The sequence below is a fragment of the Sapajus apella genome, unplaced genomic scaffold (assembly GCF_009761245.1).
Source record: "Sapajus apella isolate SASKATOON/1434 unplaced genomic scaffold, GSC_monkey_1.0 scaffold80, whole genome shotgun sequence".
Taxonomy (NCBI): Eukaryota; Metazoa; Chordata; class Mammalia; order Primates; family Cebidae; genus Sapajus; species Sapajus apella.
Window position 1 is genome coordinate 8,158,228 of NW_022437020.1, and position 18,392 is coordinate 8,176,619.

An 18,392-nucleotide genomic window follows, 5' to 3' on the forward strand; every position below is an offset into this window, starting at 1 on the left:
GTTAACTAAATACCTTACTTGAATCTCACCATTTTTTCCACTCATGCCTGTTCTAGGATCTAATCCAGGATCCCACATTCCCTTTGTCACTTATTACAGCTTTTCCTACCTTGTATAACCTTTGACACTTTTAAAGAATACTGATCAGTTATTTGGTCTAGTATCCCTCAATGTGGATTTGTCTGATGTGATGATTGGAAGAAGTTGTGCGTTTTGGCAAGAATACCACGGAAATGATGTGTCCTTCATACATCACGGAATCAACGTTGATGATGTCTTATTCCAGGTGATAGTGACCTGGACACTTGGTTTGGTGGTTTTCAGAGGGTTTCTTCAATGTAAGAAGTTACTCTCTCTCCCTTTGTAATTGACAGACTGGAGGGGAAACCTTGAGACAATGCAGGGTTATATTTTCACCTACTAATTTTGCATCTTGTCTACAGCTGTGGGAGCTGCCTGCTTTCTTCCACATTTATTAATTGGAATTCTGCAAGGAACAGCTGTCCCTTCCCATTTATTTAACTGATGATAGCATTATGGGCTCATGGACTTTATTTTTCCTGTGGGTTATAATCTAGTACTGCCATTATTTTGCTCCTCCAGTTGTTCAGCTTCGGCCAATAGGGGCTCGATCAGGTGGCCTTCCATGTTAAATTTGAGCCCCTCCGCCCCCTTTAGCGTGTCCTTTCTGGCACCACAAGATGTGCCACACTCATCTTGTTGGATCAACCACTTTTTCCTTGATTCCTGGTTCCTTTTAGTAGAGAATGGTATTTGGAAACCACATCCAGGCACTTGATGTGTTTATTGTTACTGGGGTGTCACCGTGCTCAGGCTCTCTCTGCAGATGCAACAAGGAAATACATGTAGTTATGCTGTCACACACACATACACGTCCATATTCCTAATTATCTAAGTGTGTGTCAAAAGCCATGGTTTACACTAATGCTCTGGATTCCGATTCAATGCCCCTGGGTTCATTTTAGCCTTTCCTCATTTGTAACTTCTTTCTCCTGTGGCTGGGAAGCCAGTTCTTATTATCTACAGCCCTTTTTCTTATTGTTCTGTCCCAGTGTACACAGATTTCCAGAACTGCCTGTACCTGTGTAGGGAACACCCATTGACTGACTAGAGAGCATTGATGTGGTTTTGCCTTTGGCCTTACACTATCCAGTCAAGACAATGTTACTTGTAGCGCCAGTCCCTCCAGTGGCTCATCTTACCCATGTGTACTGTGGTTAGGGTCATCTATTCGTGTTGTTATTTCACTCGGCACCCTCCTCCATCCTAGCTGGTTTTGGTGCTTAATTTTGAGGGGTATATGAATAGTATCTGAAACATTACTGTGTTTCTAAGCTATCCAAAAAGATGCTCAGAGAAACATTCTGTCTTCGCCCCTGCTAGCCTGTTCCTATCCCCACGTCTCCCACCAGCCCCTACAGACAGCTACTCTCTTTAGTTTCTGGTTCAAGCCTTCCTGTGCTTGTACAATAGGCAGCTTTGCTTTTTCCACTTAATATCTGGAAACCATGGAGTGATCAGTTCACAGAAGTTCTCATCCACAGTGTGGATGTACCGCAGTGCTGACCCGTGTGTAGTCATTTAAGCTGTTCCCAGTATTCTGCAGTCGTCAGTGAATAACCTTATGCGTGTGCATATTTGTATTGTCAAAAATTTATCTTCAGGGTAGTCTCCTAGAAGTGGGATTGCTGAGGAAGTTCACGTGTAGTTTCATAAGGTATTGCCAAATTGGTCTCCAGAGGAGCTGTATCAATCTGCATTTCCTCCAGCAGCGTATGAGGATACCCTTGCCAGCAGGGTGCAGTCGTAGTTTTTATTTTTACCAGTCTGAGAGGCGTGTCTCAGTGTTGTAATTTGCCTTTCTCTATTATGAGTGAAATTGAGCATTTTTTCATATGTTTGAGAACATTTTAATCTCGTGTGTGAATATATGTTCCTTTTTCCCATTTTTCTATTAGATTTTTTATGTTCATCCCTCGACTTTTAAGGGTTATTTTTATATTAGGGATATTGACCCTTTGGTGTATGAATAACTCCTTTTTTGTGGTACTTCAGTCATGCAAAATTGTATTCTTATGGAGGCAAATGTATCAATCTCATTGCTTGTGGATTTTGAGTTACATTTAGAAATACTTTCCATACACCAAGGTTAGAGAGGAATTCACCTGTGTGCTCTTGTACTAGTATGGTTTCACCTTTTACTTTGAGATTGCTGATCCATTTGGAGTTTATTCTTAAATATGGATCTAATTTTATGTGTTTACAAAAGGCTCTCTAGGGCCAGGTGTGGTGGCTCACGTCTATCCCAGCACTTTGGGAGGCTGAGGTGGGAGGATCACTTGAGCCCAGGAACAGCAAGACCTCCTCTCTACAAAAAAAGAAAAACAAACAAAAAAATGAAAGGCTCTCTAGTGTCCCAGTACTATTTATTAAAAAGCCCACCTTTACTCCACTGAGTAAAGGGGCTAATTCTGGACCTTCTATTTTCATTCCTCATGACCACAAATTGTAAATGGCTCCCAGCACTGCCCAGAGATGCACTGCAGTTCCCTAGTATGCTGGCTTCCTCCCTTTCAGACATAACTGTGTTACTGTGACTCCTCTCTTTTCACACCTCCAAGACCACTTCCTTCTTGTCTCAGCTGCTCACTTCCTCTCACATTTTCCATTGAGAAAATAGATGCAATCTGATGAGACCCACCTCACCTTCCCACGCGATAGCCAGGCATCTTCCCTCCAGGCGCTGTCAAGGGGCTTTTGGTGCCCTTACCAAAGTCAAAACCTTCTGTGTTGTATCCTGGGTCCCAGCATCTCCTCAAGGTCTTTGCTGCTGCAACCATCCCCTCCTTCCGGCAGCGTTTATTCCTCTCCTAGATCTTTCTTATCAGCATAAAAGCATGCTTTTCTATCACCCATTTCAAAAACGAACCAAAACAGAACAAAACCACCACTGCCTCCTTTATCTATCTAAGACGTTAAGGCTCACGTGGATATCATCAGCCCCCCTCCAGTGTACCTCAGGGTGCTAGACATATTTGATTCTTTTCTACGTGTGATACAACCTGAAAAGGATGAAGTATTGAGCTACAGGGGTATCAAGGATGGTGCTAAAGTCATCAGTGGAGGAGAGGAACCCACCAGGAGATCTATAGATGATGCCTCAAGGAAGTGGGGTAGGAACTGTGTTTTGATAGCACGTGCTTCAAAGAAGTAGGAGGATTTAAGGAGGAGGAAGGAGCAATGATCTCAAAGTGGCAGTAAGGAGCCAGGGTGACACTGCCACTGTCTGGATGACTGGTACCTGGACTATCCCTTCCGTTTCAACTACTCAGCTGAGCTAAGGCTCCGAAACAGGGAACCTGGCACTTGATAGGGGGAATGAGTTCGTGTTGATCGAACTAAATCAACAGCACACCTCCAGAGCAGCTGTCAGTTTCACAGTGTGTGAAATTTAGTGGACTCATTCCCAAGCCCTTCTAAGAAAATCTGCCCCTGCTGGCTTCCTGTCTTGTGATCCAGTCCAGGCTCACAAATGAGAGCCCACTGACAGCCCTGCTCCCCTGGCCCTGCCTCAGAACCAGTCATGCCCTCTCAAGCCACCATTTTGGCTGCCCCTCCCCTCACTCTGGCCAATGATATTCTGCTTCTGGTCATATTAGAATAACACGAACCAGGGATATTCTTTCACCTTAAAGAATCCAACAAAAGATATGAGGCCTTGGACAACAGGCAGTGCAGGACACTTATCTCTCAGAGACTAGAAATAAATCAGGTGAAACGAGTGCCTCAGCTCACCACCTGGAGGGGTTGAAGCCATAGGACAGAGACAGGAGGTCTTGTCAAGTTGAGGAGATGGAGTTTGGAGTTTGGGGAAGCTGAGGCATCTAGAATTTGTGGGGGCAGGATACTGGGGAGGGGGAAGTTGGACAGAGATTCCCCCAAGTCTTTGGCTGAGTACTGGCCTGTACATGCATTTGAAGAAATCAGAGTCAAGGAAAAGAGCCAAGAGAAAAAAGCAGGCAGGACAATTCCCAGAGCCCACCCAGGGCCAGGAATAATCTGTGGCCAAAATTGTCCAAATTAGATAAAACTATATAAACCCACAGATTCGAGGAACAGTGACCCCCAAATAGAAATGTGACGAAAGCCACACCAAGTCTCGTCAGAATCACATTGCCAGGTCTGAGCCACGTCACTGTTCTGGCTTTTCTTAGATTCTGCATCTGTCTGCTTGGCATCCCTTTGTCACAGGGCCCATTTTATTCTACTCCTTATTGTAGTAACTGGTTCTTATCTTCTGCATTCCTGATGCTCTGGCTTTGAGGGTCTTGCTGACTGGGGAGAGACTGCTGTTCCCAGGACTAGCCTATTTTCCCTGCCCTGCCTTCTCTTTCCCACAGAAACACGACGAAGGCTCTGGCCTGGGCATGCCCCTGGCTCCTTTCTGCCGCCTGACCAATATGGGTGCATCCCCCATGTGGCCCTGTGGGGCCTGGTGTGCCCCCTTCTCTTGGGAATTGCAAGTAATAAAACTTTTTTTCGATGCAGTGGCATCAGCAAGAAGCAATGTCTCCAAGTTTTCACGAGTCACCTCTAGAAATTAAAACCCATGAGTACAAACTGAGACAATCACCTCTTAAGGTCCTCACTCCTCCCACTGAGCCTCTCCAAAATTGTGGCCGCCATTCTTCACTTTAGTGCTCATCAACTCTCCACTGCTCAGAGACTTTCAATAGCTTCCCACTGTCCATCAAATCATGTCCAGATCACTTAAATGTGGAATTCGGGGTTGCCTAGAACCTGGCCTCAAACTAGTACAGCAGCATCTTCCCACAGCTCCATTTACACTTCCTTCACGCCAGGCCACCAGACTATTCGTAGTTTTCCGTCTACATAGTCCCATGGTTTCCAGCCTCTAGGCCTTTGCTCACACTGAACAGCATTCTTTGAAAAGAACCGTCCGCTGCCATATTTCTAAATCCCAGTCTTCTTTCAGACATCCACTAAGGAAATGTCATCTCCTCTAGAAAACCCTTCTTGCTTTATCAACCACTTGTCATCCATTTCCCTCTGTGGGCACAGCTTGTTCTACCGTATTTCGACTCTGACGTAGGTCTTTAAAAAAAAATTATTTCTCCTGAGACAGGGTTTGGCTCTGATGCCCAGGCTGGAGTGCAGCAACACAGTATCAGCTCACACTAATCTCCATCTCCCAGACTCAAGCTATCCTCCCACCTCAGCCTCCCAAGTAGCTGGGACTACAGGTGCACACTACTGCGCCTGGCTAATTTTTGTAATTTTTCGGTACAGACAGGGTGTCACCATGTTGCCCAGGCTGGTCTCAAATTCCTGGGCTCAAGCAGTCTGCCTTCCTCAGCCTTCCAAAGTGCTGGGATTACAGGCATGAGCCACTGCGCCTGGCCCTAGCGTAGGTCTTATCCCACTGGATTATAAGCACCTTGAGGGCAGGGGCCGTGTCATGTTATCCCATCACCTCTTGGTGTAATTGGTGTTCTGGAAGGTTATGGATGAGCAGATGCAAAGTGGCACTTGTTCCTCATTCAGGGTAGTGAAATGGTGATGTACAATAACCCATGTTTTCCAAAGACACGGGAAAGTCTCCCCCAGGTTGTGGTAGGACTCCCTGCCTTCTTGCTGGCACCGTGGTGGCAGTCTCTCTGCAGGTTTTGAGCAGGAACGGGAAGGAGTACAAGTCACAGGTTGGAACTGTACTTTGTCACCACACTGGTCTTTCCAGGGGCAGTGGGGGCTGATTGGCAGTGCAGGAGCAGGGAGGGTACCTGTCCTTGGAGCAGCTCCTCTGAACCAAACGTGGAGAACAGGCAAAGTGGATGCTATCCACACTCTCCCCAGCCCCTTCCCTGCCTGGCGTGAGGCCATACCCCGCCTCTGGAAATAAGCTTGGAGGAGCTGTCCCAAGGCGTTAAGTGCCAGGAGGGAAGCAGCTACGGGAGGCTCTCCTGTCACTCTTTGTTTCTCAAAGTCAAAGGAGCTGGTTCACTGGCTCAGCGGCTAAATCTAGTTGATTCTGCACTAAGAAAATGGGCAGATAAATGCCGATTCTAGTTACTGCAATTCAGGCAATGGGTCTAACTTTTCTTATCAATGCGAGGCCAGTACCCCAGGGGGGCCAGTAAATATTTTCTGTCTGCTGTCCCCTCGTGAAGCCCTGCCTTGGAGACCTCGAGCATCCCCCATGTTCCGTGAGCCTGGATCATGCCATAGGTGCCCTACCCGAAGGCCCACAGTAACTGTCAAGCAGGTGGCAGGGCAGAAAGGGGTTAAGAGAGTTAAGAGCACAGGCTCCCAAGCACCCCCGTTTACCGTTTACCAGCTGTGTGGTCATAGGCAGCTTGCTTTTTCCATCTTTAAAATGAGGGTAGAAGTGCCTGGCTCGTGGGAAGGCAGTGAGGGTGAAGTGAGTGAGCGTACAAAGCTCTTGGAGCACTCTGGCATCCAGGGAGCACCAGAGCTTATCTGATTGTTGCTCCTGGGGTTGCAGCCCAGTCTTTCCCGAAGAGAAATGGTCATGGCTCTGTGGGCCTTTCCTACAGCGGAGCCCAGGCTTCTGCTGTCTCCAGTGTTGTTTTTTTTCCCTGAGTCTTGCTTTGTCTCCCAGATCTCAGCCCAATCTCAGCTCACTGCAACCTCTGCCTCTTGGGTTCAAGCCATTCTCCTATGTCAGCCTCCCAAGTAGCTGGGATTGTAGTCCCGCACCACCACGCCAGCTAATTTTTGTATTTTTAGTAGAGATGGGGTTTCACCATGTTGGCCAGGCTGGTCTCAAACTCCTGACCTCCAGTGATCCACCTGCCTCGGCCTCCCAAAGTGTTGGGATTACGGGCATGAGCCGCTACACCAGCCCCAAGTGGCTTTCTTAATCCCATGACTTCAGGCACATCTCCCACCCTCCCCTCCACACTCTACCCACTGCAGCCCCGAAGGCCTTGCTTGGTGGAGCTTGACCAACCCCCAACACACTCCTAGGCCAGGCCACACCTTCCTCACCTCTGCTGGACCGTGGCAGTTCTGGTTACCCTGCTGCATCGGCAGCTTTGTCTCTCCAGAGTAAAATTAAATCTTTATTTGCTTGACAATGGGGATTCTTTGGGCTTCAACACGAAGCACTATAGTTGAAACAAAAAGACTGGAGACTAGGAAGCAAATTAACTATTTCTGTAAAATATTCACTTCCCAAAGACACCGAGAACGTAGTAAAATAAGGAACAGGAAGTATCGTGGTATTTTGTAGGTACACCTAATAAAGCAATGTTAAACCCTGTATACAGACCAGTCAGCAATCAGTCAGCCACAGAGCACTGGTTACCACTTTGTCCCGCCCCTGTCTAGGTAACCTTGGGCACAGCACAAATCCTGAGCAGGTGACCAGGTGCAGGGACAGGCACAGGCCTCACTCCTGACAGGCACCTCCCATCTTCTCCAGCAGCATCCCACATCGTTTAATGCTAAATTATTAATCCCTAAATTTTAAAAGGTGGGGGCAGGTGCAGTGGCTCACGTCTGTAATCCTAGCACTTTGGGAGGCCAAGGTGGGCAGATAACCTGAGGTCAGGAGTTCAAGATCAGCCTAGCCAACATGGTGAAACCCCATCTCTACTAAAAATAAAAAATTAGCTGGGCGTGGTGATGTGTGACTCAGGAGGCTGAGGCAGGAGAATCACTTGAACCCTGAAGGTGGAGGGTGCAGTGAGCCGAGATCGCACTATTGCACTCCAGCCTGGGGGATAGAGACTCTGTCTCCAAAAAAATGAAAATAACATAAAAAGGGGAAATAAATTATCCTTCACAGAAGAAATGATTTTATTCCATTTAAGAAAAGTAAAGGATACATTCATTCTTTGTCTGACAAAAGTGATTTTGCCATGGGACTCCAAGGCCTGCCTGGTGAAGTGACAGTGACAGATGTCAGAGAAAACTGTGGCCCTCAGTGACATGGAGAGCACAGACGTTTGGCTGGAAAAGCACTTGCATATCAAAACATTTCCTACTGCAAAGATTCAGAAGTTCTTCTAATCCTGAAGATCATTCTGGTCTCTTAATTCAATACTAAGGATGATTTAAATTTGCTAATGGAACCCGGGCCCGCTGTTTTCCACACATACAACTGAAAGGAGAGAAACCGGAAATCACTCTTCCATGGTGAGACCTTTGAAACTTCTCTCCACGCCTCATGTGTCAAAGGCCATCGCTGTCCCTCCACCCAGCATCTGGGCAGTGTCTGCCTCCTGTCCAGAACTCCTGGAGGCCGGGCCAGCAGCCAGCCGAGCACCGCCCACCTTTCTATCCCACACAGGGCGTGACCAGCTCACAAGCAGTAGCAGCCTCTGACCAGCAATCCCAGCCTGTCCACAGCACCACGGCTGCCTTGGCAGCGAGAAGGGCCTGGAAAACTGCAGACCCCTTCCTCCCTCAGGTGTTCTGATTGACTTTCACAACAAGGGCCACCTCTAGCCCCTCCATCAAGCCTTTGGTCCTATAATGTTGTGACCTACATTGCATATAGTGTTATTCTAGGATGTCACCCAGAGAAAAAGGATTAAGCAGCCTTCTTGCTCTGGAGCTCCGAAGAACCGAGCCAGGGAAGCAGCAGCAGGAGCGCCCCATGTTAGGTGCACACAGGGGCTGTGGCCCTCAGCACAAACCTGGCGACTGCCCAGCTTCAGACGCCACCCACGGTGGAGCCTCAGTGACAGGCACTCATCCTTCCCTCCAAATGCTGGCCAGCAACAGCCCCCTCCAAGAAGGCCAACTGGGAGAATCTAGGGAGCCACATTGCGGGAAGGCTCCTGAAGAACTGGGCACAGCTCAGTGTGTGCTCGGCCTGGGGTGCCTATGTGTCACACTAAGCAGCTGTAAAAGGACAGGAGGGACTGCCCTTTATTCACCAGTGCAGCAGTTTGGGTTGAGGGCTTTTCAACTCTAGAAATGGCATTGCCTCAAAAAGGCTAACTGAGCAGGCCAATATGAAGTAGGTTTGTTACAACTGTAACTGTCACTCTCTAAAAAGAAGGTGACATGCCAGGAGTATTCCATAGCACCTTTGCCAGGGAGACAGAGAACACTCCTCCTCAGAGCCAATCCCCACTCCACAGCAAGTGAGGACACTGCGACAGCCAGGTGACCTGTGCTCTCACACTGCAGGTCCCTTGACGGAGGCCACTTCTCTCCCTCCAAGCATGTCCAACTTGGGGGTCCACACAGTGCTATGAACACATGGCCAGTCCACTAAATGTCTTCAAGAAATGGCCATCTGTCACATGGAAATTGCTCTCTTGCGGCACCTCTCTGGATAAAGGCTGAGGTCGCTGCTGTTTTAGATCCTGCAGGCTTAGACTGGGCAAGGCCATTCGCAGGGCCAGTGCAATCGGGAATACTGAATGACTTCTGAAAAGTGTCCATCCTTCCCAGGAAACAAAATGCAGCACCCCTAGGATATCGCCAATGACAGCTGATACACATCAACAGCCAACTACTAAAGCTGGGCCGATTCTTCAACAAAGCTTAGTTCCCTGCCTGGGTGGTCTGACTGAACTGGCTGTCTGCAGAAGTGATGGTTGGCACTGGAACTGCTAGTCTGGGGGCGTGCCCTGGAACTGTACCCACTGCCATCGAGCCATTGGGGACAACAGTTGTGTTCAAACTATTAAGGGTCTCACCACTAGCTTGTATTGTAAAATAGACCAAATAAAAGACAGGCAAGACAATCCCAATTAGAAGCATAATGAAAACAGCATTCCACCACTGAATGCCACAATCTGCACCATTCATTGGCGTCTTCGGAGGAGCTGGGAGCAGTGGCTGATGGGAGGCATCTTTGCAGTAACTTTCATGTAAAAAGATTTCTGACTGCACTGCACGCTCAATATTCTGGTCAATCCCCTTAAAGAAATCCGTCAGTTGGCTGGCCTGGGCATCAGTGCCTGTGGCTGCTCTGTCTGCATCTGGCAGTTCCACCGTCACTCTGGTCTCGGAAGATGGGCTCAGAAGGGGTTGTAGTTCTTTGTGGGTCTCTGTTAGGATCCCATGGTTTTTCACTGGAATTTTAATAGATTTCAAAGCATATAAGTCTTGTTCTCTGATGAAGTTGTTGGCTTTCTTGATATCTGCCACCTAGGAAAGCATGAAGACATACATCACAAAATATGCGAAGCTCCTTAAAAATAACATTCCAAAAAGTGGCTCTTAATCTTTCTGGCGGATGATTCAAGCCCACTTCACTTAAGAATCTGATGAAGACTGAAAAACTGCACCTATACATGAAGTTAGTTGAGGCTGAAATTTTGCTTGTTGGCTTTTACTCAGCCTTAATATATCGTTTAATAATCAGATATTCCTAGATTTACAATTTTGAACAATTTAAGATCAGTTTTGAAAGAAGAGATCTTTCTTAAGCTGTTTAAAGCGTGACTGCAACAAAACGCTTTTAGCTGAAACCACCATGGCACTAACATGCATGCTGCAGCTGTTTCCACCTTTAACTTTGAGGCAACAGTGCCCCCATCTGCCTGACTTCCCTCATGCCAGAACTAAGTGGCTGCGAGATGTTAACATTCACCAAACACAGCCTCAGCCAGCTCGGCAGACACACTCAGAATCCAGTTTACCAGTAATAAAGTTGAGAGATAAGCCCGTAGCATATTCTTTCCCAGAAACACTGTGGGGCATATTAACTTATTTATTTTTTAAATAAAAGTGTCCTACGGCTAATGCATTTAACTGTCAGGAGAAAGGAATAATGCTGTGAGTTTTATCAGTAGCATGAAGTTCATGACAAACTCCTCTCATAATCAAACACTAAGATTTAAGAAGTAGGGAAAATTTTAAGTCAAAGGGTAACTCCTCCCTCAAACTAATGTTTGAAAACTTTCCAAAAGCATCAGAGATGAACTCTAAACTTTTAACTCATAAGTTCACTTAAACTAGAAAGTGAATACAGCCAACAGATCTTGTCCAAATCAGTCATTTCCATTACCTTGTTTAGTAACTGCTGTTATTACAATTGAATCAGGGTGGGGGCATTTTTTAATTTATTATGTCCTGAAACTAATGCATGACACCCTTGAGCTCTTTCTGTCTCTGTCCTTAATACACTAAGAGCAAATTTATTTACTTCAAATAGGAAAACTAATCACTTATCAAAGAATTTATATATTCTTTACAGATTTAGACATCACCAAACCAAGAAGCCTACTGCATCTATTCCAGTCTTTCTAGGACAGGCTTCATTTTTCAACCTATGTTCTATAAACCATACAGTATGCCTACAGAAGCTGCTTATCACAGCCAAATATAAATGTCAGCACAATTTAAACACGACTATGTGTCCCTGGAGACCAACCTGTTTATTTCCCTGGGAAAGACTGCAACACCCCACACAATATGTTTTACACATTTGGACCTTGTTAGATAAGACACTTGTAGGAGCAAAAGATTTTTTTAATTAAGTAGCTTATATACCCTTAGAGAAGGCCATAGAAATTTGTCACACGGTGTTAGCAAAATAGTTATAATCTAGGAGAAAATGCAGCAATTCTATAAATACTTTCCTACTTACTTGGCCATTGTTAATCACTCTGAATGCTAAAAACATAATTAAAGAGAAAAACAGGGTTATATAGATACACAGCATACAAGAGATCATGCAGTTCTAAAAGAGAGAAGGTAAATTTTTACCAATCAGCTACCACCAAGAAAGGTTCAGAAAACATAAAAGTGGCAAGAAAAGCAAGCATGCCATAGAAACTGGGATAATTCTGCCTGCCATCTCCAGCCCCATTAGGTCCAAAATGAAATGTGCTCGAAAGAAAAAAAGGGTTCAGAATTTTAGTGCAGAGAAAAGGGGAAGAGAAGTCCCCTGCAGAGAAGGAGATGCAGTAACCCACGGTCTTTGGGGGCCAGAGTTTGGAACTAAAGGTACTCCCACCTGCCTTCCAATTCTGGCTGAATAGGGGAGTCCTCGGCTGCTAGAGCAGGCCACTCCTGGCAGGGTGAAGGAGGGCAACAAGGACCCCCACCCTGCAGTGAGTTCCCTGTGTTCCTGGAAGCCAAGTGGGGCAGAGCACCTCAGGGGTGTCTTACTTTGCAGCCGTACTGCAGAGCCAGCTTGTTGAGGCTGTCCTCCTGGGCCAGCTCCCGCTGCAGCAGGACTACGTCGCCTGCTCCTGCCTGATGAGGATGGTAGACACCGCTCTTCTGGCGCTCCTTGCCCCGGGGCCGCAGAACCGTACAGTGTGACTCTTCCTCAGAGGAGTCCCCTGAGTCCCCATTCTTAAACATGTATACGTGGCTGGTCGGAGTCCGACAGACAACAGCTGGGCCTTGGAAGGTCTTGGCTGACACTTCCTTGTGCCTCATGTTCACTGAAAACCAAACCCGAGGGTTAATTCCACATAAGACATCATTATCCCTCCACCACCTTGTTTAAAAAGAAGTGTCTTGTTGTTAGAGAGTATTCCTTTCCCTAATCACTGAAAATACTCAACAAATACCATCAGTAGAAAAAAGAATGTGTGGCCGGGATCCCAGCACTTCGGGAGGTGGAGGCTGGCGGATGACCTGAGGTCGGAAGTTCGAGACCAGCCTGACCAACATGGAGAAAACCCTTCTCTATCAAAAATACAAAATTAGCCGGGCGTGGTGGCACAAGCCCGTAATCCCAGCTACTCTGGAGGCTGAGGCAGGAGAATCGCTTGAACCCAGGAAGCAGATGTTGTGGTGAGTCAAGATGGCGCCATTGCACTCCAGCCTGGGTGACAAGGGCAAAACTCCATCTCAAAAAAAAAAAAAAAAAAAAAAGAAAACCGAAAAAAAAAAAAAAATAATGTGCTTATATGCTGGCTGAGATAGAAGAAGACAGAGTCAAAACTCTTCATTGTTTTTTCTAATTGCATCCATTTCATGCAGAAAACAAAAGAATTCCTTTCTTCTGCCCCGATTCCTCATCCGTAGCCATCTTTCCAAAACCCACATATGTAAAGAAACAGCTGCTTTTGGTCTCAGGGTAGTAAAGAAGTCGTTGAGATCCCTGCAATGGAAAGTAAGGGCTGCTGCCAGCCTCTGTGCACTGAGAATCTTCAACTCAGAGCCTCTGCACAGTAATTTTTTATTCAATACTTTACACCTTGCAAAGTATCTTCACTAAGAAGGTCGGTGCTGGGGACACTTGCTGAGAGCCATGGGACTAAACTGCTCTTACCCTGACACAGTTTCACTCTGCGTAGTGGGGCCAGCTAGCGGGGAAAGAACGCCTGTCAACCGGAGAAAATCGCCCAGTTTGCTCACGGGGCACTCTGCGTTCACTGCATCCCCGCGTCTGGTTTTTATTTTCACCTTGAGTCAACCGCCAAAGCCACGATACCCCCGTTCCCCGCTCCAAACTGTTCGGGTGAGATTCCAGAAAGGAAATCTCAAGCACGCGGAATGACAACCTCAAAAACAGCTGGCTTCGGAGCCACACGGGAGCAGCCCACTCGGGGACAGCCTGTGGCCCCTGCGCGACCCCTACTCACCGCCCGCGCCCTCGGGGGCCGCCGGGCCACACCCCGCCCCGCGCACTCCTGAGCCCGCCCGGAGGAGGGAGGCGGCCGGCCGTTCTCCAGGGGCTGCGGGTCAACTGCAGGACCTCGGCGGCATCCCGGGGACGGGGCCGGCCTTCGCGTCCGAGCTCGGGGGCAGCAGCCGCTCTCAGGCCCGCTTCCCTCCGAGTCCCTAATGCGAAAGAATGGGGCGCCTCTAAAGGAGCTGACAGGAAAACGGGGCGCGGCCCGGCCCTAGGGTTCCACGGGCAGGGCCTTAACACTCCACAAGGCAGGACCTCTGACCCCCAACCCTAGCCACCTGGGGCGAGCCCTCGACAGTCACGGTCACCGCCCCTCCAGCTGGAGGGTCCCCTAGGAGCCCGGGGAGGGACGGCCCGCCCGCGAACCGACCAGCGAGGCCAGGCTGCCGTGCCGCCATGAGCCCGCGCGGCTCCGCAGCCAGACCGCGGCCCCCCTAGTCCAGGCCCCGGTACCTCAGCGCCCGGCCTCCGCCGCGACCCGCGACCCGCGACCCGCGACCCACGACCCGCCGCCGCGCCTGCGGATTGGCTGCGAATATCAGCTGGGGGCGGGACTGGCGAGGCAACCAATGAAATCAACGGTGGGCGGGCACTGGAGCGAGCCGGGCTGCGCGGAGGGCTCTTCCCGGGACCACAGGGCCCGGGGCGGGGCTTAGGGCGGGGCCGGGGCGGGGCGGGGCTCCGCAGCCCTGACTTGGCCCTCGCCCCGCCCACCCGCCTACCAGGGCTGCGCCCGCGGGCCCTGACTTGTTTTCGTGTCTGTTGGGGCAGCGAAGCACTTCAGCTCCTCCCTCCCAAAGTGGGCGGCTTTCTGCTGAGCCGGGGCTTTCTCGCCTGTAAAGAGGCCTTTGACCCCGCCTGTGGGTAACGATCTGTAGCTGTGGCTCGGGGCGGACTCCAGCAGCATGGGGTCCTCTGCGCCCTCCTGCAGGGAAGGGGCCGTTGGCTGGGCTCAGATGGGCAAGGGGTCTTTCTGCGGTGGGATCTGCGCTCCTGGGCCTTTGAGGGCCGCACCAGGGAGGCATTGCCCCACCCCGAGAAGAAAACACATGGATCCTGACAACCGGGACCAAGAAAACTTAAGTCATGTTTATCAAATGTCGGATGGCCAAGGATTTCTTAAGATTAAAAGTGATGGAAGAATTCTCACACATTAAGGCACAAAGTTTAGAGCTTCTACTTAAAACGGAAAACCAAAATTAAAAAGCGGATAACCAGGGGAAAAGAAACTCAACAAAGGATTAAATTCCTTCTCTGAGAGAGACTTCATATGAAAAAGAAAGATGCTAAGACCTCAGTAGATGAGTGGGGAGAGAACAGAGCGGATAATTCAGCAAACAATGCAAATGGTCCACAGGCTGAAGATGTTAATCCTCACTTGCAATCAGATAAACAACAGAGAAAACATTAAAACAAGATCTTACAAACCCTTTCCCACTGATGTGGCTTGGCTGCGTCCCCACTCAAAACTCATCGAATTGTAGCTCCCACAATTCCCACGTGTTGTGGGAGGGACCCAGCGGGAGGTGATTGAATCATGGGGGTGGGTGTTTTCTGTGCTGTTCTCCTGATAGTGAATAAGTCTGAGTAGATGGTTTTATAAAGGGGAGTTTCCCTGACCAAGCTCTCTTCTCCTGTCTGCTGCTATGTGAGACACGCCTTTCACCTTCAGCCATTATTGTGAGGCCTCCCCAGCCACCTGGAACTGTGAGTCCATTAAGCCTCTTTGTTTTGCCCAGTCTTGGGTATGTGTTTATCAGCAGCGTGAAAACAGACTAATGTACCCACTTAAACCAAAAGTCAAATTCTTAATCTCTGTGGACAAAGCCCAAAATGGTCTGGACTCCAGGATGTACACACCCTCCCCTAACCCCCAGGGTTCTCAGGACTCTGGCCTTGGAATGAGAGCAGCATCGTCAACTTCCCCGGTTCTGATGTTTTTGGACCTGCACTGAGCCATATCATCTGCATCCCAGGGTCCCCAGTTTCCAGACTGCCTGTCCTGGGACCTGCAGTCTCCGTGATCGCAGGAGCCAGTTCTCTCCTCGCTCTCATTCTCTCTCTATATGAGTAGATATAAATATTTATATGTATAGATAGATGGATAGGGATATCTCCTATCCATCAACAGATAGATTAGAAAGATAGGTGATAGGTAGATATAGATAGATAATCTCCTATCAGTAGGTAGGTAGGTAGATGGATGGATAGATAGGTATCTCCTATCGGTTCTCTCTCTAGAGGACTTGACTATCCATCTATAGATAGATAGGTGTCTCCTATTGGTTCTGTCTCTCTGGAGAACCTGACTAATACAGGCTTCAAGGCTCCTTCTTACAGACCGCTCGCATTACTGGACTGTCTGAGCCTCAGGCCTCAAAGTAAGTTGTCTTCTCAGTGAGTCCTCTGCTGTCCACTGGGTATATGTAGATGCTCCCTTGGTGCTCTGTGAGAACATGGTTTCTTCATAGTATGTCCCAGTTCACTTACTTGTCATTTATTGCCAGGATCCTCCTGTCCCCATGTAACTTCCAGGGCCCAGCTGAGTGGCGGCATCTAGAAGTGCTCATTCCATATTGGCTCGGTAGGAGAGCTGTTCTGTGATCTGACCCAGGGTACGGGGAGGGAAACCAAAATTAAAAAGCATATTACCTGGGGGAAAATAAATGCATCCTGACAAAGGACTAAAATCCTTAGTTGAGAGCACCAAAATCCTAGTATGTCTATTCCGGAGGCCTGGCTGTCAGCCATCAGCTGTACTTTGGGCCCAAGGTGCCTGGCCATGGCCTGGTGGGTTTGGCAAATCCAAGAGTCAGAATTTCAAAGTTTGTCTAATGGCAAGAGAAGTCACAACAGAATTTGCAAAGCTGGATTAGTATTGCTGCTCTCTGATCAGTTATGGTTGTCTCATTCATCCAGTGTGTCCAATAAGAAACAAATCCATACTTAGTAAGGATAAAGTTTATTCCAAAAGATTATTTCGAGGTGGAGGGAGGGACTGTTGCCATGGGGAGAACTGCTGGCCATAAGCTCTGCAATGTCTCAAGAGTTAGAGTTCTCCTTTCACAGCGAAGAGTAAACAAAGCTAGAAAGAGCATGGTGTGGGGAAGTGGGATGAAAGGGTGGTGGGATCTGGGAGTAGATCAGAGAGCGTTCCACCTGGGGCCAGCCGGGCCTCAGGAAGAGCTTATGCTCAGGCTGTGAGCCCAGGTTTACTAAGTGGGCTAGGGGAAGAGAGAAGCCTAATCAATGTTTGGTTAGTAAGCATTTTGTTCCCATTGATCACTGGGGTCAAGCAGTTCCACTAATTATTTATGAGAAAAAAAAAGGGAATTTGGAGGGTGTGAGGCTGGCCTTGTCATAGGTAAACCAGGAGGGCATTTGTGAGTCTTACCTAAGTCATATGAAGAAGGAGGGTTCTTTGTAGTAGGTGTCTTCTAGAACACAAAGGGTGGAGGAATTTCTTTTTTCTTTTCTTTTCTTGAGATGGAGTCTTGCTCTGTCACTTAGGCTGGAGTGCAATGGCACAATCTCAGCTCACTGCAGCCTCCGCCTCCCAGGTTCAAGCAATTCTCCTGCCTCAGCCTCCTGAGTAGCTGGGATTACAGACGTGTGCCACCGTGCCTGGCTAATTTTTGTATTTTTAGTAGAGGTGGGGTTTTACCATGTTGGCCAGGATGGTCTCAAAGTCCTGACCCAGGTAATCTGCCTGCCTTGGCCTCCCAAAGTGCTAGGATTATAGGCATGAGCCACCGCACCTGGCCAGATGGAGGAATTTCTTAGACTCCACTGTTCTCCAGGAGCACAAGTCTTGGGTAGAGTTCAGCACTGTCAAGCTTATGTCTGTGACACTCCTTCCATGTGCTGGGCACTGAGGCAAAGCTATAAGGAAAACTTCGATTGGCTCTATAAGTGGTGGACAAAGCTATGAGGTCAACTTTGATTGGCTCTATAAGGCTAAGGCCTCATGGCCTTACATTGCCAGAAGGAAGATGGAAAATCAAAGACATACACAGAAAAGGTCATTACAGATGGTGCAAGGCCTTCCAAGGAAACAAGGTCGTGTGTGTCAGCAAAAATTACACCAACTTTGTAAAGGCAAAAGGATGGCTGTCCTTTCAAGGTCATACAAGGACTTGTCCAGCAGACTGCCCAAGAATTCAGTGATTGTCAAGGCAGCAGTTCTTAAAGTGTGGTTTAGGGATTCCGGAGTCTGTGATATCCAGACGACGCTCCTAGTAATGCCAACATTACTTACCTTTTGCATTTCATTTTCTCCTGATGTGCAGTAATTTAGCTAATGTTTATTGAGTCCTTAACTGAATACAACACCCGTATGAGGTAGGAACTGTTATAAATCTGAACTTACAGATGGAAAAATTGCCTAGGGGAGAAATTCCAAGTTTGCCACCCAGTATCAACTCTCATCTTTTCCTTTAGAAACAGAACCCCAATATTATTGGGGGCATCAGTATGCCAAGCCAAGACCACATATCAGCTTTCCTTGCAGTGGGATGTACCCATATGAATAAGTTCTAGACAATGAGATAAAAGAAAATGTGAAGGGGACTGCTGAAAAAGTCCTTAAAAGGGGGACATCTGGAAAAGCTCTGAATATGAGTGCCTTTTTATTCTCTCTGCCTCTCTGCTGCCTGGAATAAAGATGTGATGGCCGGAGCATATGCAGTCATCTTGGACCATGAGGTGAAATCTATGTGCTAAGGAAGAACGGCAGAGCAGAATGGTGGAAGGTATGTAAAAGAGAAATAAA

At 48.0% G+C, this 18,392-nt stretch overlaps 1 protein-coding gene across 3 annotated transcripts; it reads right to left on the minus strand.

The window, feature by feature from the left end:
• Positions 1-7,842: 7,842 nt before the first annotated feature.
• LYSMD4 (LysM domain containing 4) lies at positions 7,843-14,156 on the minus strand. 3 transcript variants are annotated; one of them, XM_032252852.1, is made up of 3 exons: positions 14,075-14,156; positions 12,142-12,422; positions 7,843-10,173 (listed from the first exon to the last, which is right to left on the minus strand). In XM_032252852.1, the coding sequence occupies exons 2-3, from the start codon at positions 12,415-12,417 to the stop codon at positions 9,565-9,567; spliced, it is 885 nt and encodes a 294-aa protein (XP_032108743.1). In that variant the 5' UTR covers positions 12,418-12,422; positions 14,075-14,156; the 3' UTR covers positions 7,843-9,564. The 3 variants fall into 3 exon arrangements, with proteins under 3 accessions (XP_032108743.1, XP_032108744.1, XP_032108745.1); XM_032252853.1 differs by having other exon boundaries at positions 14,014-14,147; XM_032252854.1 differs by lacking the exon at positions 14,075-14,156 and adding an exon at positions 13,572-13,983.
• Positions 14,157-18,392: the final 4,236 nt, after the last annotated feature.